This window comes from Zalophus californianus, chromosome 7 (genome assembly GCF_009762305.2).
Source record: "Zalophus californianus isolate mZalCal1 chromosome 7, mZalCal1.pri.v2, whole genome shotgun sequence".
NCBI classification, from domain to species: Eukaryota; Metazoa; Chordata; class Mammalia; order Carnivora; family Otariidae; genus Zalophus; species Zalophus californianus.
Window position 1 is genome coordinate 20,433,001 of NC_045601.1, and position 21,595 is coordinate 20,454,595.

Sequence of the window (21,595 nt, forward strand, 5' to 3'; positions counted from 1 at the left end):
ATAATGGACCCCAATTCTTTGATACGGCCACGTGATATTTCTTTAACCCTCAGTCATTCGTAAAGTCTCGTGTGAAAGTGCCGTCAAGGCGCCTTTCCAGCTACATTGTGTCACCTTTCCATGCAGAACACCTTGCTGCTGCAGTCTGTGTGCCCAATGCCTCAGTCCCTTACAGAAGCCAACCTTGGTGGGCTATCCCGCCTGGGCTCCAGTAAAGCTTCGTGACGCCTGAACGCCGGTCTGAGCTTGGTCCCAGGGTAGGTAGAACCCTACAAAGGACACTAAGCTACAGGACTCGGGTGCATTGAGTCAGCAGGCAGGAAGGCCTGTGGCAGCAAGCTTCAAAAATCTTCAAAGAGAGCTGCCCCGCTTCCTCCTAAATATGACCTAATGGGAAGAGCACCGCACTGAGAATTGAGGGATCTGCTGCTTATCCTACAATTTAGGGAGATAAACACGCCAGTCTGCATGGGCCTGTTTCCTCAATTCCGAAACTGCGGGTCTAGGATTCCTTCCAGGAACACAAGATGCTAAAGTCCAACAAGATTTGGTAGCACTGTCGGGGAGGGCACGTGGGGCCCAGAGGAAATCCCCTCGCTAGACGCGCGAAGCCCAGGACTCCTGAGACCCCACCCTCCTGCTTCGCTTTGAGCATCTGTGGGAGGTCTGCGCGTCCCCGCCGGGCTCGGCGTGCGCGTCCCCGCCGGGCTCGGCGTGCGCGTCCCCGCCGGGCTCGGCGTGCGCGTCCCCGCCGGGCTCGGCGTGCGCGTCCCCGCCGGGCTCGGCGTGCGCGTCCCCGCCGGGCTCGGCGTGCGCGTCCCCGCCGGGCTCGGCGTGCGCGTCCCCGCCGGGCTCGGCGTGCGCGTCCCCGCCGGGCTCGGCGTGCGCGTCCCCGCCGGGCTCGGCGTGCGCGTCCCCGCCGGGCTCGGCGTGCGCGTCCCCGCCGGGCTCGGCGTGCGCGTCCCCGCCGGGCTCGGCGTGCGCGTCCCCGCCGGGCTCGGCGTGCGCGTCCCCGCCGGGCTCGGCGTGCGCGTCCCCGCCGGGCTCGGCGTGCGCGTCCCCGCCGGGCTCGCAGCAGCCGCCGCCGCCCGGTGGGCGGGGCGGGGCGGGGCGCGCGAGGAGGGCGGCTGCCGGGGGAGGAGGCAGAAGAGCTGGACTAGAGGAGAAAAGGCGGCGGCCCGGCGGGGCTGAGAGGCCAGGAGGAGGCAGACCGCACGGGGCTCTGGGGCGCCGAGCGGCCGGGACCGCGCGGTGCAGCCGAGCACGGCGGCGTCGGCACCCAGGGCCTGGGCTGCGGTTCGGCCGCGCGGGGCGGTGAGTGTCTGGAGGCCGGCGCGGCGCGGGCTTCGCCGAGGACGGAGGCGGCGGCCGGGCCGTGCGAGGCCGGCAGCCCGGGCGACGGCAGCCCGGGGCTGGGCGGAGTAAATAAGCAGCGCCCGCGCCGGCCCTGCGGGTTCCGGGCCGGCCGTCCTGGCGCGCGGAGAGGGCGTCCGCGGCGTGGGCGTCCGCGCGAGCCGTCCTGCCGGGCCCGCCGGGGAGGCGGCCAGCAAATGGCGACCCAGAGCCGGGGGCCGACCCCCGTGTCACCTGGCCTGCTGGTCTGTCTGTATGCAGGGGAGGGAGGGGTGAAGCGGGAGGTAAACTTGGGAAGCCCTAAAAGAACCTTGAAAATGCGGCTTCTGTTTCCTTTTGCCTGTTAAAAACTTGGGTTGTTTGGGGACGGACGGGTTAAAGTAAAATTGGGAGGCATCATCTACTGTCTTCACGGGATGAGTGAAGTTGGGAACTTTTCCATTCATGGTAGTGAGCGGATCTTCGTCTTAGCCGCAGTCCTTATTAAAGAGAAACTTCCTGATTTTCTAGGTCTGAGGGGTATGACCGTTTCCAAGTTATTTGTGTCCTGTCCCGTGGAACACTGCTTGGAAGGGGGCCATAGAGTGCACGTTGAATTCAGAGTAATCTCCTTTGAGTATGTTTTTAACGTGTGTCTTTGAGAGAGACTGGCAGAGCAGTATGTTGTTTACCATGGTTTTTCTACTCCCTTCGCCTCTTTTCTTTCTGAGCCGTGTCGTAAGTCCCAGATGAAAGATGGTTGGGAAGGAATTGACCTTTTATTCCATAATTACTTTGTTGACTCTGATCCAAGATGAAGCTGTTTATGGGCATTCTGATATCAGTGTAGATTAACTTAAAACTCTACAAACTTCTCAAACGTTTTGAACCTTTAAATTTTTCCTTTTTTCTTTCTTTCTTTCAGTTGCATTTCAATACTGTGTTGTATCCTTTAGAGACACAAGTAGCAGGAACAGATTTTGCATTTGCTCATATTTATTAAGGTTTTAGAAAACACTCCTGTTTTCGTCGCAGCAAGGGGAAAGGGATAGCATAAAATGTACGTTTAGGATTTTTCTAAGGGTTCAATTTTAATGCAGTTTTGGCTGAATCACTGTTCTTTATGCTTAGTCACTGTTTCTTACTCCAGAAACTTAATTAGGGATAACATGGTGTTTTGGTAACTTTTAAGTTGCCAATTCTTTCTTATCTAATACTTTAATGCAGTGACAATAAGCTTTTTTTTTTGTGATTCTGGAAATGTAGGTGGGTGGAGTTTTGTGAGTGTTATCAGAGAACTGGAGTTTCCGACATAGGCAAACTTTTATGCATTCCAAGTGTGCTGGGTATTTAATTTCAATCCAATATTTCTCCATCTCTAGCACTGAAGACTTCTAAAGAATACAAAGTGTCCTAATAAAATACCCATTAAAGGGCAGTAATACTTTGAGATAATGTATATAGTTAGAGAGGTACTTTGAGGTCACCACATAGGTGTTGGTTAATATGTGTTTACTATTTGATATACTATGTTACTGAAATGTGACTTTTAATGGGATTAAGCCCTTATGCTATTTTGTATGATTTGGGATACATCTTTTAACTGATTTCCTATGATTGTTTCATTAAAAGGACATTGTATTTGTAGAATTCTTTGACAAAGTCCTCAATCAAAAGGCTATATAAAATATCTAATTTCAAATTCAGTTTGATGAAATACGTGGGATTGGCATTGGGCTAATGGCTTTTGCAATGTAGGTAGCTATATAGTTAAATACAGATAAGCACACCTCAATTAAAACCCAGTCTCTGAAAATCCTTTACAGAAAGGGTATGTGTCTGTTTGTTTATTTTTTGAGTGGATAATGTTAACATAGGTTATTTCCTCATACAATTGCTTTTTATAACCTTTATAAGTGTAAATGACCTGATATAAAAAATAATTTTACATAAAGCTTTGTGTATGTAAATGTGGCTGTCCTGTTAAGTGAAGTACCCCCCTTTTGTAAGGAATACATTGTATCCTTTTGGACACACACATAATTATAACCAACCTTTGTAGAGTTCTAGGTTGTTTTCACAGAATAATTGCCTTATGGTCACAAAGCTGAGATTCCTTGGAAGCCCATTCCCCAATGCCATGCTGCCCATTTTAATAAGCTGAGTACCGCCATTTGGGTGGATTATTTTTGTCTGAGTATCAGCACAAACAGGTTCTGGTCCGAGTATTAGATATTAGTATTATTTTAATTTCTGATGTAAATCTGTAATAATTTCATTTGCTTATTTAGTGGAGAACATTGCAAGTAGTTAGAACTTTCACTTTGGAATAAGTTACTCGTGACCGTATTTAGACATAGAAGATATATGTTTTATTATATCATAACTGGAAGGGTGAAAAATTTGACAACATTTTCCATTTAATTAGGTCATCATTCTATAAAAAGTCAGAACTAAAGTTTAATAAAAAGAATGTATACAGTGTAACCCATTTAACCATTTTGGACTCATCAGGAGGGCATGTGCTTTGAGTTGGGAGTTTAATGATAGAGGATTTTCAATCTTGCCTAGTCACCACCACCCCCCGCCCCTTTTAAACCAGTTAAGATGTCCCAACTGAGAGTTTAGATTTATTATGGTCTTTAAAACTGATTGCATTTGATCACAAATCAGCCAGGAGGTGTTTGTATTTAATATTAATTGTACAATTAATTGTATTACTCTGACTAGTACCTCCGACTGTACAAGAAGGATGAGACTTGCTTAGAGGAGCTTATAACTGATTGCTAAATGTAAAATTTCAGTCATGGACTTACTTTTGTTAACTAATGGAACAAGTCTGTCTATAGTTCCATTTCATCCTCACACTGAAGCGACATTTTATTGTTTGAGTGGAATTCTGTTTCATCTAGTACCATATTAACTGCAATATTAAGCAGTCGGCTGGTAGCACTTCCTTTTTTGAGCTTCTTTTGTTAGCCCAGTACCTACTCAGGCACGTGCAACATGTGTGGACACCTACCTCCACCTCTGCTTTTCTTTTTGAAGCTGATGCCTTCTATATTCAAGTAACCAATAACCAGAGCACAGAGTTGATTAGGGAGTTAAAATAGTGGAACAGTATACTGGTAAACGTTTACTTCTGTGCCTTCTATGACCATTTTTTAAGATTTTAAAATAATGGAAGGTTGAAATTAACTTTCTTTGACTTCCTTTTCCCTTTGACTTGCTTTTTCATAGACGATTTATCTTACTCAACATATAATGCTTGGAACATATGACTTAGGTACTCAGTAAATGTTGGAGCACTATTGCCTTTTTGTAACTGGTACAATAAGGTATAATTTTGACTCAGTCTGATTGTATAATACTAGGTCTGTAAGGTTGTATTTTTTCATGAAGTATGTAGTTTTCTATGAAATCAAAAATCTCATTTTGTTTTGGAATCCATTTGGCTGTTTCTTACAGTATAATCTTTTCATTTATTTATGTTTCTAAAATAAGTGAAGCTCCAATTAGGCACAGTCTGGAATATAGGAAACACAAGAATGGATGAGACAAGAGATGGTCCTGCCTCCTTCATGGAGCTTATAGTTTTCCTGTTTTCCTGTCGGGGCAGATATTAAAGGATAATGATTTACTTAGAGTTGTGACTAGTTTTACAAGGAAAAATGCAATGTGTATTGAGCACACAGCATAATATGGGATCCATACCTTGACTTTGGTATGTGGAAAGTAACATTTAAGCTGAGACTTAAAGATTTGAGGCAGCAGTTGTGGGGGGGGGGTTGCTGCGCATGTGTGCATGTGTCTTGGTAACAGAGGCACACATAGCAGCAGGCTGTGTTGAGTGCTTTGGGTGACTTGACTTAGCATGTTTTAAAATCACGCTAACTTGCAATGCTTTATTTATCTCCTTAATCATTTTAATGAATCTGGAAAAATAAAGAAATGGTTTTTTGAGGGCAGTTATTTTTATGTATAGAAATAGCTTTAAATGACAAGGCCCCCTTTCACTGTATGGGAGAATGCCATGTCTTAGAACTATTTTTATGGATTGCTTGTCAGTCACAGAGTATGAGTTGGCCAAGAATTTCTATTGGAGAAAATTGAAACTATTATAAAGTATTTAATCATTTACAAATATTTTCTAGTCTAATGAGACTTTTTCCAGCCATTCAACTTTAAGTGTAAATATAATTATAGAGATGTTATTTGGAATGCTAAGATTCTTTTTCCAGAGGGTTTAAGAAAACTTAATATTGAGGAGTCTTAAATTAAGCTTATCTTGAACTTGAAGCCTCGGTTTTAACAACATGTTTTCTAATGGGCCTGCTGTGTCACTGTTCAACTGATAAATCAGGGACAGATGTTTTAAACCCGTTTCGCAGGATTTATGAGCAATTGCAGAATACCTTATGGAGGCATTTTAATCCGGTAATGATCTTGATTAGAAAAAGGATGGATCTGGAAATTTTAAATTCTGAAGCTGAGGATTCTATCCCCAGAATACTCTTTGATTATTATCCAGTGCTTTTTCTTAACTTACTTCGTAATATATTTACTTGTAAAATGGAATTAAACTTGATTCCTACTTTGCTGTTTTGAGAATTGCTAAATTTATATTCTTGTTCTGTAAGTTTGTACTATTATAAATGCAAGTTATTTTAAAAATAGTTTTAAACACTGATATTCAAAGCAAAGTTATGTGTTACTGTAATTACAAAGGACCAAAAAGACTTTCTTGACCACAGGGGTGATCAAGTGTTGGAATAAACTGCAGGTAAAGTTGTGTAACCTCCATTCCTCAAATAACATCTTAAAATTGGATCACCAGTTACTAAAGTGCTGCCTATTTTCTTAAACTTTTATGAGTAAACAGATCTGTTGTTGTCCAGATGCATTGATCGGATATAGATTGAAGTCCTAGCTCTGCCATTTACCAGGGAGATGACCTTGGGCGAGTCCCTTAAGCCTGTCTGAACCTCAGTTTCCTCTGGGTTGTTAAGAGGATTAAAGGACACCGAATGAAATGGTATATGTAAGGAGAAAATTGGTACATAATTAGTGTGCTTTTTTCCTTCTAAGTCTACTTCAATAAATAAATATTGTAGCCTCATTGCTGTGGATGCTTTTATTTTTATTTTTGAAACATTTTTCTTATTCCAAGGGGAGTAGTGTGGAACAAACTATTTTGAAGCTAGAGAGCCCTCTATGTCTTCCTTTCAAAGTTGTTGCTGTTTTGCATTTAACTTAGTTGTTTGTAGCAGTTGCTATTTTAAACAGTTTTGAATTAAGTGATGTTTTTGAGATATGTTCTGCCTGGTGTGGTCATGTGATGTGCACATAACATAAAGTGTTCCTACAAGTTATGAGAGCAGTGGTCACTTCTTTGGAACTGCTTGTATTTTTAGGTTCTCTCTTAATAACAGTCAAGCTTATAACCCTCAGCATGTGAGATGAACTCCCTCTAGTTGTTGCAAAATAAGAAAGCTACAGCTGTTTTCACAGTCTAATCACTCTATGACATTTGCCTTAATTCTTACTAACATTTCTCTTTGAACATCTGCTTAATTTACAAATGTTTGTCATCTTTAGTCTGTCATTTCTTCTGTTATGACCCTTTTAGCATGTCTGTGTTTAACTTACAGGTTCTGTCTTAACCTAGAAAATGTATGGGGATAAACATTCAGAAGTATTTGTAATTTTTATTTTTTTATTTTTATTTTTTTAATTTTTTTTAAAGATTTTATTTATTTATTTGACAGAGAGAGACACAGCGAGAGAGGGAACACAAGCAGGGGGAGTGGGAGAGGGAGAAGCAGGCTTCCTGCAGAGCAGGGAGCCCGATGCGGGGCTAGATCCCAGGACCCTGGGATCATGACCTGAGCCGAAGGCAGTCGCTTAACCGACTGAGCCACCCAGGCGGCCCGTATTTGTAATTTTTAAACACAATTAAAAAATACAGTTTTGTTGTTAAATGCATGCCTTGTTCTCCCCGCCTCCTTCCTGCCCCCCAGCGTCAGTAAGTGCCATCATATCAACTCAGAACTGTTCTACTTAATCAGTAGAGCTCTGTCAGTATGAGGTAGACTTTTGTTATTGTTTGAGGAAAATCAGCCCTGGACTGGACAAAAATAAATAGCAATTTCAGGATTAATTAGTTTACATTAACCACCTGAAACCCAGATAGCATTTATGGAAAAATATGTCAGAGAGCTGGTAATCTTTTATGCACTGAAGTGAAGAAAATAGGCTAAGAATCGACTTCTTACCCAGAAAATTATTACCTATTCAACGTAATTTAATTTGGGAGATGTTGCGATGAGTTGCTTGTCCCGTATGGAGGTAGAGATGTATAATAAGTAATTGGCTGTAGAGATCTGAAGTCTGGGAGAAGGATCTGGGCAAGAGGTAAGTTTTCAGCATATGGGTGGTAATTGAAGCTTTTGAGAAATTGAGAGCACCCAGGGAGAATGAATAGAATGAGGAAGAAGTGACATGATCCCTGGAGAAGAGGAATATTTTAGAAAAAGAGATTAAGGAATAACCAAAAAGGTAGGGAGAAAACCAGGGAAATGTATCATCCTAAGGAAAGACAAATAGTTCACAAAGGAGGGGGTAGTCAGCATAATGAGGTAAATGGCCAAGGAAGATGAGGTCTAGAAAAAATGCCCTTTGGATTTAGCACCAAGGGTCTCAGAGCAGTTTTAATGACTGTTGGCTAAAAGAAAGCCAGATTACAGGGATGAAGAGTATATGGGAGAAATGAAGGGTTTTTATTGTTTTTTTTTAATTGTTTTTTTTCTTCTGGAAGCTTGACTAGGAAAAAAGAATAGTAGTAGAAGAGAGATACTGTTTTATTATTTAGGTTTTTAAAGATGAAATAGTTTTTTAAGTTTTTACTTCTCATAGGGACAAGCCAATAAAGAAGTTGAAGATTATAGACAAAGATACATCGAACAGGATTAATAATTATAATTAAATCAGTATATTGTGCTGATGCTTTCTCTTTTTTGTATAAAAGTTATCTTGATAAAAGCAGTAAAGACCATTAGGTATCTGTAAACCCCTTCTGTTATTTTATAGATACTATTTCTCAGCTCAGATCCTTAGTGAATTCCTGTTACCTGAAGTCTGGACTCCTTAGAGTAGTATATAGTACAGTCCTCATGATTTGCTTTATTTCTGTCATCCTGCCCCATGTCTCACAGCTACCTGGCATTTCACCTTGTGATCCAGCAATACTGGGAAACTTGGGTTCCCTGAATGTGTTTTGCTACTTCTTGTTTTTCTCCATTTACATATGTTGATAATTCAGCGCTGAATATTTCCCTTCCTTTCCAATTCTCCCCTCCTATGCTTAAGATTTCCCATCTTTGAAGACTACTGTGAATTCTTCTCTAGCCTCTACCCATAGTGATAATTGTCTTCTCTGTGTTACCATTTTACCTCTGTCAGATTGATCACATAATAGTGTGACATGATTTTTACTGTTGTCTCTCTGACCTCCTGCTCTAGCTCCTTGAGAGGAGTTACTAATTTTTATATTGTTACACCAGACACAGTGCCTGGTACATAGTAGTTAAACAATAAATAGGTGTTGCATGAGTGACTGGAAGGTGTGGCCCTCGGAAGTAAGTGACTTGCCCATAGCCACGAACTGGAGCTAGACTTAGATTTTCTGGGTAAATTCCCTGTATGTTTTAATTAAGGCTTACTCTGGTGATTTGTTGTAGAAGGTATTAAGGCATATGTAGAAGGAGTGATCAGTAGATGAAATCTTAAATGAATTCTTATATTTGAAGGGAATAAAAAGAAAACTTCTAATAGTTTTAGTTAAGTATATTCACGAAATTTAGATCATTCTTTCAGGAATATGATGAGGTCAGTGTACTACGGGGTGTTTCCGAACCAGTTTAATTGAAACTAAAATATAAAAGCTAAAGCCTTCTTTGAAATCTAAAAGTCAAATATGCATTAATTTGTTTTTAGCATCCTTTTGTATACTACACAGTATACTAGAATTTAAGCATTATATTTTGAGACATTTGGCCGCTTAGGCATATTGTTATATGCTATGTAAAGATGAACTTTTGCATTGTTACTTGAAATGAGTGCTTAAGTGGTTTCAAGATGAATTGATTATATATAAAATAAACTTGATAAGTGTGCTTATTTTACACATATACCTTTATGACTTGATTTTTGTTACTCAACAATTTCTAAAAATCAACCACTTCTTGCCTAACTTGTTATCTTTTTTCCGTCTCAACAACTAGAGCTGGACGGGCCGTCATGGAGGAGAAGCTGCTGCACTCGCACTGTGTGAATTGTGTCAGTAGACGCTGTATGACCAGACCAGAGCTTGGGATTTCCTGTGACTTGATTGGTTGTCCGTTGGTGTGTGGAGCAGTTTTCCATTCTTGTAAAGCTGATGAGCATCGACTTTTATGTCCATTTGAACGTGTGCCTTGCTTAAATAGTGACTTCGGCTGTCCATTTACAATGGCTCGAAATAAAGTTGCTGAACATCTAGAAATGTGTCCCGCAAGTGTGGTGTGCTGTACTATGGAGTGGAACCGATGGCCAGTTAGTTATGCAGATCGGAAATCGTATGAAAATCTAAGCAGAGATGTTGATGAAGTGGCACAATTAGATATGGCTTTGGCCCTTCAAGACCAAAGGATGCTTTTGGAATCTCTCAAAGTAGCCACCATGATGTCAAAAGCGACTGATAAAGTATCCGAACCTAGAGAACAGATCTCCATTAAATCAAGTGTCCCAGAAATACCACATGCTAATGGTTTGGTGTCTGTTGATGAAGAATCTTACGGTGCACTTTATCAAGCAACGGTAGAAACAACCAGAAGTTTGGCTGCTGCTTTAGATATCTTGAGTACTGCTGCAAGAGACAGTGGCATGTTGAGTACAAGTCTTCTTCGCGCTTCCCCAGATGAAATGAATGAAGAGCAAGACACCAGAGGAAGCTTGCAGAATAGACCCTTGAAAGACCAGGACCATTTTTATGAGGATGAGATAGGAGCAGTAGGTGGAATTGACCATAGTGACACAAGTCTGAATGTCCAGTCTGAACAAAATGGTTCAAGTGATTTATTGTGTGACTCGAATACCAGTTCTTACGGCACTTCTCTTTGTAATGGCTTTTCTTTGGAAAATATAGGTACACAGGCCATAGACCCAAATCAGAAATTACATGGTGATTCAAAACAAAGGAACTTAACAAATGGAGAATGTATAGCATCAGATGGCACTTCACAACCTTCCAGTTCACTTTCAGTAGCAGCACAACTTAGGGAAGTAATACCATCTGGTGCTTTGCCTAATGGCACCGTTCAGCATATCCTCATGCCAGATGATGAGGATGAAGGAGCATTGTGTTGGAGAAAAGTAGACTTAGGGGACTTGAGGAATGTGGATGTCTTATCTTTCAGTCATCCTCCTTCATTCAAATTTCTTTCTAACTCATGTTGGTCTAAACCAAAAGAAGATAAAGCAGTAGATACATCAGATTTGGAAGTTGCAGAAGATCCAATGGGCCTCCAAGGAATAGATCTAATCACAGCAGCATTGCTGTTTTGTCTAGGAGATTCTCCAGGTGGGAGGGGTATATCTGATAGTCGCATGGTTGATGTTTATCACATTGACTTTGGGACTCAGACTTTTTCACTTCCATCTGCAATATTAGCTACCAATACAATGGTTGGGGAAATAGCTTCAGCTTCAGCTTGTGATCATGCCAACCCACAGCTTTCAAATCCAAGTCCTTTTCAGACACTTGGGCTGGATTTAGTATTGGAATGTGTTGCTAGGTACCAACCCAAGCAGCGTTCAATGTTTACATTTGTTTGTGGGCAGTTATTTAGAAGAAAAGAATTTTCTTCACATTTTAAGAATGTGCATGGTGACATTCATGCTGGACTCAATGGCTGGATGGAACAGAGGTGTCCTTTAGCATATTACGGTTGTACCTATTCTCAGCGTAGATTTTGTCCATCAACACAAGGAGCAAAGATTATACATGACCGCCATTTGAGGTCCTTTGGAGTTCAGCCATGTGTATCCACAGTATTAGTAGAGCCTGCTAGAAACTGTGTGTTGGGATTGCATAGTGACCATCTAAGTAGTCTTCCTTTTGAGGTCCTGCAACATATTGCAGGCTTTCTTGATGGCTTCAGTTTATGCCAGCTCTCCTGTGTATCCCGGTTAATGAGGGATGTGTGTGGCAGCCTGCTTCAGTCTCGTGGAATGGTCATACTGCAGTGGGGAAAAAGGAAGTATCCAGAAGGAAATTCGTCATGGCAAATAAAAGAAAAGGTTAGTTTAATCTTAACTGTATCATCTCCTTATTTGACATACAGTAGACAATGTTGCAGAATTAATAAAATTAAGATGTTGAAAAATTGACCATCTTAAAACTTACACTTTAATCTGACAGACTTTTTAAAAATAATAGCTAATGAAAAACGAGGTTAGAATTATTTGTCATAATCACATATTTATTACAGACATCCCAGTTCTAATCTAATATGGCCGAGGTCACTTGTTTTTTCAGTTGAGCAGTTCTATACTCAGTTCTTTTGTAACAGCTCCTTTTGAGTCCATGTTAACCACCTTCCAATTTGAGCTCCATCTGAAACATTTTCACCATAGGACAATGGAGGAAGCAAGGAGAAGGTTTTCTGCTGCTTACAATTGGCAGTTTCTCTCCATTCCTAGCAACTTCTTTCTTAGTTGTTTCAGGTAGAACTTAAATAGGGAGAAATGAAAAAAATTATAACTGCTACACTAGTAAGTGACCAATGGAGTATTTGGGGGCTAGAAAACATGATGGATGTGGAAATGTGTTTGGTTGAAGTGGGAGGAAAGAGTAGGGTACTTGGATTTGATATTGTTGGTGGAGGGCTCTGGGTTAGTACGGTACAAGAGAGAGTTGCATATTGGAGGCTTGAACTGGAGATTTAGGCAGATCTGGGAGCAAGTCTTGAGTCCACCATTTTTCTTTTGTGAAAATTACTTTTTCACATTTTATTTTATTATGATTATGATTATTATATTTTTAAATAATCTCTACACCCAACATGGGGCTCAAACTCAAAACCCTGAAATCGAGAGTTGCATGCTGTATTGACTGAGCCAGCCAGGCGCCCCTACTTTTGCCCACCTTCTGTTTGAGGCACTATCTAATAGAAACTAGAAGACATTATAAGTATCTTTTATTGCAGGAGTTTTTTATATTAGAACACTTATAATATGACATTTTGCATTTTATAAAGTAGAAAAAATTTGGTAAATTTTACCTTGGTTGCACAGGGTTCAAATTTCTGGATACTTTGTTCTTACCACCCTTAGGTTTTCTCTGACTTTTACTTATTGCTCCAGCTTTTCAGAATTCTGCATCTTCTGTGTTCTTCTGAGGCTTTGACCAACAAATGAACACACTATTTATTTTATGATTTTTTTTTTCCAAATGGGAATTTTGGTGGCAGAAAGTTTCATACTCGCTGTGTATATGTATGTATACACATACAGAGGACTTGGTGTCTTTCTTCCATTTGGGATGGGACACTCTGAGCATAGTCTCATTTTGTCCTTGCCCACTAGTATTGACCTATGAGGTGAAGTATTTTCTGGGCATTCTATTCCTGAAGAAAATCTTATCTACTCTTGGAGTTTAAATTGCCATCATTTATACAGATTACTCACACATCTATATCCCAGCCACTTTCTCCTGAACTCCAGAGCCTTGTATATAAGCATCTCCACTTGATTATCTCACAGCTTCATCAAACTCAACATGTCCAACCCATTCCACATCTTTATCCCTCTTTTTTTTTTTTTAAGATTTATTTATTTTAGAGAGCTTGCATGCACAGTGGGGAAGGCCAGAGGGAGAAAGAGAGAATCTCCGCACTGAGTGCAGAGCCTGTTGTGGAGCTCAGTCTCACCACCCTGAGATCATGACCTGAGCCGAAATCAAGAGTCGGATGGTCAATTGACCGAGCCACCCAGGTGCCCCTCTGTCCCTCTTAATCTCAGCAGGTGGCGGGGTGCCTTGGTGGCTCAGTCGGTTAAGCGTTTGCTTTTGGCTCAGGTCATGATCTCTGGATGCTGGGATTGAGCCCTGCGTCAGGTGCGTCAGGCTTCCTGCTCAGCGGGGAGTCTGCTTCTCTCTCTCTCTCTCTCTCTCTCTCTCCCCCCCCGCCCCTCCCCTTATTCTCTCTCTCTCTCTCTCTCTTTCAAATAAATAAGTAAACAAAATCTTAAAAAGAGCTAGGAAAAAGCTTAATTTAAAAAAATCTTGCAAGTGGCATTATCATCTATCAAATTGCCTAAACTAGGAATTTGGGAGTTAAGGTTGACTTCTTTTTTTCCCCTTTATTTCCATATCTGGGTAATCATAAAGTCCTCTTGAGTCTCCCTTCTTCCCACCTCTCAGGTTTACTTTACTGTTTCCACCGCCATTTACCTACCTCTGTCCCCTTCAGCTCTCTCTCAGTTACCACAAGAGCCTGACTGGGTTTCTGTTCCTAATTGGGTCCCTCTCCAACATACTCTCTATGTAAGGACTAGAGTGATAAATATTTTCTTAAATACAGTTCTTACACTGTAGTGTTTAAAAACTTTAATGCTTGTTCATTGCTCTGGGACACAGAAGGACTCCTTAAAGAACCATTTAAGACTTTTTATAATCTTGTCCTTACTTACCTCCTCAGTTTCCTCTTGTCATTTTATATTCTAGCTATGTTGGTTTACTTACAGTTTCCTGATGTTTTCTTTCTTGACTTCTTGCCCTAAGGCCTTCAAATGTGCTATCCCTAATACAGTACCTACATCTGAGCATTGGCAATATGCTAGACAGTGTGCTAATAAGCATTTTACTTCTGTTTACCTATTTAATCTACTCTCTTTATTTTATGGATGAAGAAACTGAAGTTTAGAGAGGTGAAGTAACTTGTCCAACTAATTGATGGATTCACACCTAGGGAACCTGTCTTTCGAGCATGTGATCTTCATCTTCTCGCTATATATCCTGCTCACTCTACAGATCTTACTTCTTCAGGAGAGCCTCTGGAACCCCTCCCTGAAGCTTTCAGGGAGGTGTACTGCTCTGTGTTCGTGTGGTGCCCCATAAGAGTCCCCTACTCTGTATACCCCTGCTAGAGCACTCTCATGCTGTATTGTAATTCACTGATGACTTGCCAGTTTCATTAGGCTATCAGTTCCTTGAAAAGTGAGACTCTCTGGGAACCGAAACATCTGGTGCCTAGAACAGCACTGCCATATCGTGGGCACTAAGTAAGGACTTGAGGAAGACTTCTGAACGAAAAATTGGCCCATTGCTAAGAAGCCTCGTGCAGGAGATGAGAATCATCCATTTTTTTCTGAGTTTGTTTCACCAGACCCTTGTGGAAATGGGGAGGCTGTCTGCCACCATTGAGTCTTTCATGAATTTGTTTTGCTGAGGCTTAATAAAATTCCTAATTCTTCTGTAGTTTTATAGGTATAGGTAATTGTAAGGGAGGCTAGTGATATCTGTAGTGTCTATTGGTAGCTACTCTCTAGACCTTCGTGGACTCCTGGGAAAGAACTCCCCAGGAGGCGTAATTGATACAACCCTAAGGAATATAGGGAGTAAGTACCCTTTGTGCTGAGCAGTGGTGATTTCTCTTGCCAGCTGAAAAGTAAAAGTGTTCTCAGGGAATTTGAAGGCATCTAGCCACCTTGGAAGGCATTGCCCTTCTTTCCTGAGAAGCTCTAATGAGTGCTGAGGGCTCTCCTCCAATCCACGGCCACTTTCTAGAGTATCTGCTGTGTACTGTGCATTCAGAGTGCTCTACCATTTTCCTGTTGATGAGCTTAGCTAGGATGCCTGGGCCTGATCTATCCCATTCTTGCTTGTTACCTGGGTCTCTCCTCCATTTGTGCTTATTTCCTGTGTTCAGGAAGCTTTATATTTAGAATTGTGAAGGTGAGAAGGGGCCACAACTGTCCTTGCTGAGCTAATAAGATGACAGTGTTTCAAGGCTTGGAGCTGCTGAGTGGGTAAAGGGAAGTAGCTCATATTTTTACCAACAGACACATGAATAGGGATAGCAGGTGAATTTTTGCCTAGAAATGCATTTCACAATGATTTGGAATAAAATAAGATTAATTTAACAAAAGTTTTATGTAAATTTTCAGAAACATTTTGAATAAATTACCTGTATTCATGAATATTACAGAGTTACCTTTGGTACTTATAAATAGTGGAATCATAAGGTACCTTGGCAAAATATTAGTGTATTTTTTGAAAGATTTTATTTATTTATTAATTAGATAGAGTGAGTGAGTGGGGGGGGGGAAGTGTGAGTAGGGGGAGGAGCAAAAGAAGGAGAAGCAGAAACAGACTGCGCTGAGCAGGGAGCCTAATGCAGGGCTCAATCCCAGGACCCTGGGATCATGACCTGAGCCGAAGGCAGTTGTTTAACCGACTAAACGACTCAGGCGCCCCATATTAGTCTATTTTTTAGTATACCTCATATAGTGTCATAGGAATGGAAGAAAAACTTGGGGAAAAAAATAACACATGTATCATCACTATCTCCAGACTATGAATAACTCTATATGGCCAATTGGATAGGATGAGAGAAGAGTGTGCAATATATTATTTTAGGAAGTACCTCTGAATTTACGAGGTTATGATTTTTAATTGCTTAGGGGTGCCTGGGTGGCTCAGTAGGTTAAGCGTCTGACTTTGGCTCTGTGTGCTCAGCTGGGGAGTCTGCTTGAGATTCTCTCTCTCCCTCTCCCCTTCCCTTCACTCGTGCATACTCTCTCTCTTTCTCTCGCAAATAAATAAAATCTTCTAAAAAATTGCTTAATAAGCCAAGTTGGATGTAGTTTTTAATGTTGAATTTTGCTTTTTATTTCTTTTTGGTTACTGCATTTATTGAAGTTAAAATGTCATAGAAGTGATTTTTCCTACAAGTATTTAATAAACAGATCTGCCTCCAAATGGATTTACTCCTTTTCAGTTTTGTAGCTAACTGCTTGGAACTTTATATTGGATATTTCTCTAACAGTAGAAATGTTTGCAGTTGGAGTAAGAAGTGTATTTTGATTCTTTAAATTGACTTGTTTAAATCTGAAATAGAATTTTCTTTTAGGTATGGCGATTCAGTACTGCATTTTGTTCTGTTAATGAATGGAAATTTGCTGACATCCTAAGCATGGCTGACCACTTGAAGAAATGCAGTTACAATATTGTAGAGAAACGGGAGGAAGCAATCCCATTACCGTGTATGTGTGTGACACGAGAACTCACTAAAGAGGGACGTTCACTTCGCTCAGTTTTAAAACCTGTACTTTAAAAACTGTAACTCCACTTGCACATACATGCAGACACCTAGTATAATTTCTTTGTAATATGTGATACTTTATTAATGTATTAAAGATTACAACTAGCTAAATTTATTGCCACTATGTATATAATGTTTTGAAGTGACATATATTTTTATAAAGTACTGTTTAGTTGGAAAAAAGTTGCCTTAATGTTTGAAATGTGTGAAATTTTTGGAACTTGCTGGACAGGGTGATTTAATTTTTAGCTGCATATTTTCAGAATTAGTATTTTTAATGGTGTGCATATTTTGGTTTTTAAATTTTTTGTTTCTTAGTTTAACAAGATCCTGACCAAACAATTTGTCCCTCATGTTTTCTGTGGGTTATAACCCATGCATTCAGAAAGCAAAACTTTGATTCAAATTTTTGCAGCATAGGTTTTTCAGATAAAGACATTCAGTTGCTTAAGGACTGCCATAAGATCATTATAAGATTTTTATTTTCTAGTGCTCCCCTTATATGATCGTGGATACATAGATGATCTTTACTATATATTTACATAATATTTAAAATCATGACTAGTGTTTGGTAATGCATTTATCATGTTCTAAAAATACCCACAAAACTGTTTTCACCTTATGTATTTGCAACTGTCATACAGAGAGTGACCATGTGCAACTTCCTTTTTTCTTAGACACCACATCCAAAGACTCACGGCAGCGTGTTTTATGACAGGTTAAAATGAAAACCAACACAAAGTCTGTGAATTTATTTTAATTTGAAACTGTTCACGGTATGATGTGTTTGCTAGGCTTTTGATATTTGGAAAGAAGAAAATATACCTCATTTAAAGTTCAGATTGGGCATATTGTGTGAATAAATTTCAAATATTCAGAATGCAAAGGGCTTAACTTTCTTTCCTAAGCATTTAGAATTTTTGCCTCTGTTTGTTTATAAAAATCACAATTATACTGTTTTAAGATATTTAACAATGTGAAATTTGGTATCTTTGTAAGATGACAATCACGAAATGGAGAAACCTGTCTCGGTTGACAATCTTAAAACATTTCCAGGTTTATTTCCCATAGACTTCTCTACCAAAATAGTAAGAATTGTATCTTTGTGTAAAGATAAGGTATAAGAGAAAAATATGCAAAGTCCTATTCTTGAAGTATTTAATTGTAGTTTTCAAATTGATTTACACTATTATTAACCTGATGTGGTCAATTAAAAAAATGAATATATCAGTATTTAGAAATAAGTTGCAAAGATGGGGAATACTTAAATAATTTGTTTTAAGTAACTTCTGGTATTTGGTAGTCTGAAGTGGTGACAAGTTATTTTGCTATAAAATATCAAACTTCTATTGTGTCTTCTCTTCCAACATTGGTCCCTGAGAGTGCTCTGTTGTTTCTAGGATAACAATACTATGGCAGTCAGACTGGGCAGAGATGTTCCTTGGGAATTAGAAAAGAACTCTGAACTGCTTCCGGCTTCTTTTGGTTGGATCAGGCCCTTACTGCAGTTGAAAATACAGCATGAAAGACTAATCAATTGTTTTGTCTCACCTATCATTTCAGTTAGAATAATTATTTCTCAGTGCTTAAACTTTCAACTGTGAGGTTGAATTATATAAATAGTCTGTTTCTGAAAAAGTCAGAAATAAGATTGAATACTGTAAAATATAACTGCCTTTTAAAGTTTTGCTGAAGAATGTGTCTGGTTAGGATAGCACAAACATTAACTTTTTGTTTTATGGTTGTGCTTGTTTGGTTTTTAAGTTTAGACTTCTTGTGTTTACACTGGATCATGAGATATTTAACAGTTTTCCACCTTATATTTCTTTTACACATCTTTGGCTGTTTTTTGTTTGTTATGCCACCATACGATTTTGTTAAAATGTTTTCTTTGTGCAACATTTGTTCAAATTCTAATAAAATTAATATTTTCCCTTTATGTGGCTCAGTAACTTAAAAGGAAAAACTTTCATTTAAATAAAATTTTAATACTTGACAAATTCCAAACACAGTGTTTCCAAGTGTAGATTTTCTGCATATTGTAGTTGTTTGTTGATTATCATTGCTCACCCATGTTTTACTGGTGAGCGTTCATTTTTTTTTTTTATTAATAGGAAAACTCATTAGCTAACTTCTGTGCCCCTTCAGTGTCTTCCTGAAAGTAGTCCCATCTAGGGGTATTGTAAGGCTGAAGAGTTCCTGGCAATATTGTTTTAAGAAAACTTGTAATGGGAACAATCTATCTAGCCTTTTAAACGTGAACAGGTTTGAATGTCAGTTAATTGTCATTTGAGAAGTCTTTGTTGATTTCTTAGTTTTTTTTTTTTTTTTTAAGGTTTTGTTTATTCATTTGGGAGAAAGAGAGCATAGAGGGAGAAGCAAGACTCCCAGCTGAGCAGAGAGCCTGATGCAGGGCTTGATCCCAAGACCCTGGCTCAACCAACTGAGCCACCCAGGTGCCCCATGATTTCTTAGTTTTTTTCTAACCAGCAAGATAAAGGGCAAGTATCAGGTTGGAAGAAAATAATCTGTCTTCACTTTTATCTGCTGCCTCGTTTGCCAGAACTGCATGTCTTTTTTCTCTTTCTCTCTTGAGAGTGTACTCTTGCCCACTTGCCCTCTCCCTCTCTTTTCATTAATTTAATAACTACAGTGTCACCTTTTATATAATTATCTCCCTCTCTCTCTGTCTCTCTCTGCAGTTGCCTTTTGAGTCTCACAGATCACTTATAGTAGAGGTTCCCAAAATGTGGTCCTTGAGCCAGTAACATCAGCATCACCCAGAAATTCATTAGAAATGCAGATTCTTGGGTCTCTCTGTAGACTTAACCAGGAACTCTGGGGTGGAAACCCAGCAGTCTGCTTTAACAAAGGCCTGCGGGGGATTCTGAGGCACAGTAAAGTATGAGAACTTAGAGAAGAGCCTGTCTCTGAATGATGTGGTATTGGAGTGGGTATATGTGTGTGTATATACGCACAGGTATAATCCAAAATTAAGAGTAATGGTAATTTGTTGTTAATGGTTAAGTTAATTGATGTATGTTGTCTCAGTCTTATAGCTATATGACAAAATACATTGGGTACCATGGTGGTTGGACATTTTTTAAAAACTAGTATTTACTAGTATTTAAAATTTACTGTTATTACTGGTATTTCACTTGTATTTCTTCTGTTTAAAGTAAATTGCAGTGCAACTTATAGTTCACTAGCATTAACCTTTAGACTAACCATCATTGATTCTCTTGTTCAGTGGTTGTAGAGTCATGTGAACATACTAGATTTCTAGGATAAAAAGAGTAGAAGTAGACAAATACTGGGTTAAATCCTACAAAAATATTTGTAGGAATCCTTTCAACCCTATCATTAGGAGATATTAAAGGTTGAGTTTCTGGTTTATCAGAAGTATAGAATCTTTTTTGGTCTTTGACCCTGTGCTACATAGCCCATCAATGTAGTTGTTATTATTAACAATGTAGTGTTAATTATTAACACATTAATAACAATGTGTTCTTATTATTAGGTGTGTAAGTAAAGACCAACTTTAGTAAACTTCTTTCTAAATAAAATGAAGAGGAAGGATGGTTTCTTTCTAATGTTACCTTTATGTAATTATTTTCTTTGATTTAAAAGATCAAAGTAAGTTCAAAAGATAAATCCTTTCAAATTTCTATTTTAATGATGAAAAAACAGAGGTACTCAACATTGAGGTACTGATGACTGGGGGTATTTCAGAGAAATGTGTCCTGACATGGTTCACTTTTCTACTTTACCGATGCAGAAGGAGAAGGGACAGGGTGCCTGGGTGGCTCAGTTGGTTAAGCGACTGCCCTCGGCTCAGGTCATGATCCTGGAGTCTTGGGATCGAGGCCGGCATCGGGCTCCCTGCTCGGCAGGGAGTCTGCTTCTCCCTCTGACCCTCCCCCTCTCATGTGCGCTCTCTCTCTCTCTGTCAAATAAATAAATAAAATCTTTAATTAAAAAAAAAGGAAGGGACAGTTAGATATAAGGAAATTACTTTGGAAAATATTGTTGCCTACAATACTTGATTCCTAATATGTGTTTTGGAAAGAAATATTGGGTAATATCAAGAGGGGAAAAAAGTAGAAATAAATGAAGTATGGGTGTTGATCTGAAAGTCCTTTGCAAAAACTAGGTCTTTTGCTGAGTTTTTACAAGTATTCTTTTGTATCCGTGATTGATAAAGTTCTATAAATTTATTGTTTATACATATATTTATTTGCATGTATAATCTCCATAAATTGGCCAAGTAGATTTTAATATATCTTGAGATATATTAATGGACATACATCTTGAGGTGCTTTTTTTTTTTTACCTTAGAACATTACAAAACTGACATTTTGTATTCAGAATGCTTGACATTGAAATGTATTATTTGGGGAGTGACTTTTCATTAATTTAATAACTACGAAGAAATGGGTTATCAAGATGCTTCATGAATGTGCTCTATAGAAATACAGTAAAAAGTCACTGATATGAATCTCCTGTTTTATTTTTTTTTCTTTTTGACATGCTGGTCTGAGTTATTGTTGACTATGAAGGAAAACATTTCTGAAGCAAACTGACAACATAAGTATGTTTCTTTTCACTAACACCAAGGTTCTTAAGCATCCCCCAAATCATTTTATTAATCTATTTGCATGCAAGTATTGTGGTAGGAAATGGTTCTTCAATACATAGCTAGTTCTAGCAGTGGTAAATATTGTGTGTTTGAAAGTAATAAAACTGCATTTCTGTTGAACTCTTAAGACTGACCAACTCATCAAGTCAAATTATCCTTTCCCAGGACAAGCAAATTCATCAGGTTTAATTTTTATGTTTTTCTAATATAAATTGCTAGAATTATTTTTTTTCTCAGTCAAGATCCTTAAACAGATAAATAG

General features: G+C 39.3%; 1 protein-coding gene across 1 annotated transcript; it reads left to right on the forward strand.

Moving 5' to 3' along the window:
* Window positions 1–1,138: 1,138 nt before the first annotated feature.
* On the forward strand, window positions 1,139–20,591 carry FBXO30 (F-box protein 30). Its single transcript, XM_027602004.2, has 3 exons — window positions 1,139–1,314; window positions 9,615–11,670; window positions 16,503–20,591. Exons 2-3 carry the CDS (start codon window positions 9,631–9,633, stop codon window positions 16,704–16,706), a joined length of 2,244 nt encoding a protein of 747 aa, XP_027457805.1. The 5' UTR covers window positions 1,139–1,314; window positions 9,615–9,630; the 3' UTR covers window positions 16,707–20,591.
* Window positions 20,592–21,595: the final 1,004 nt, after the last annotated feature.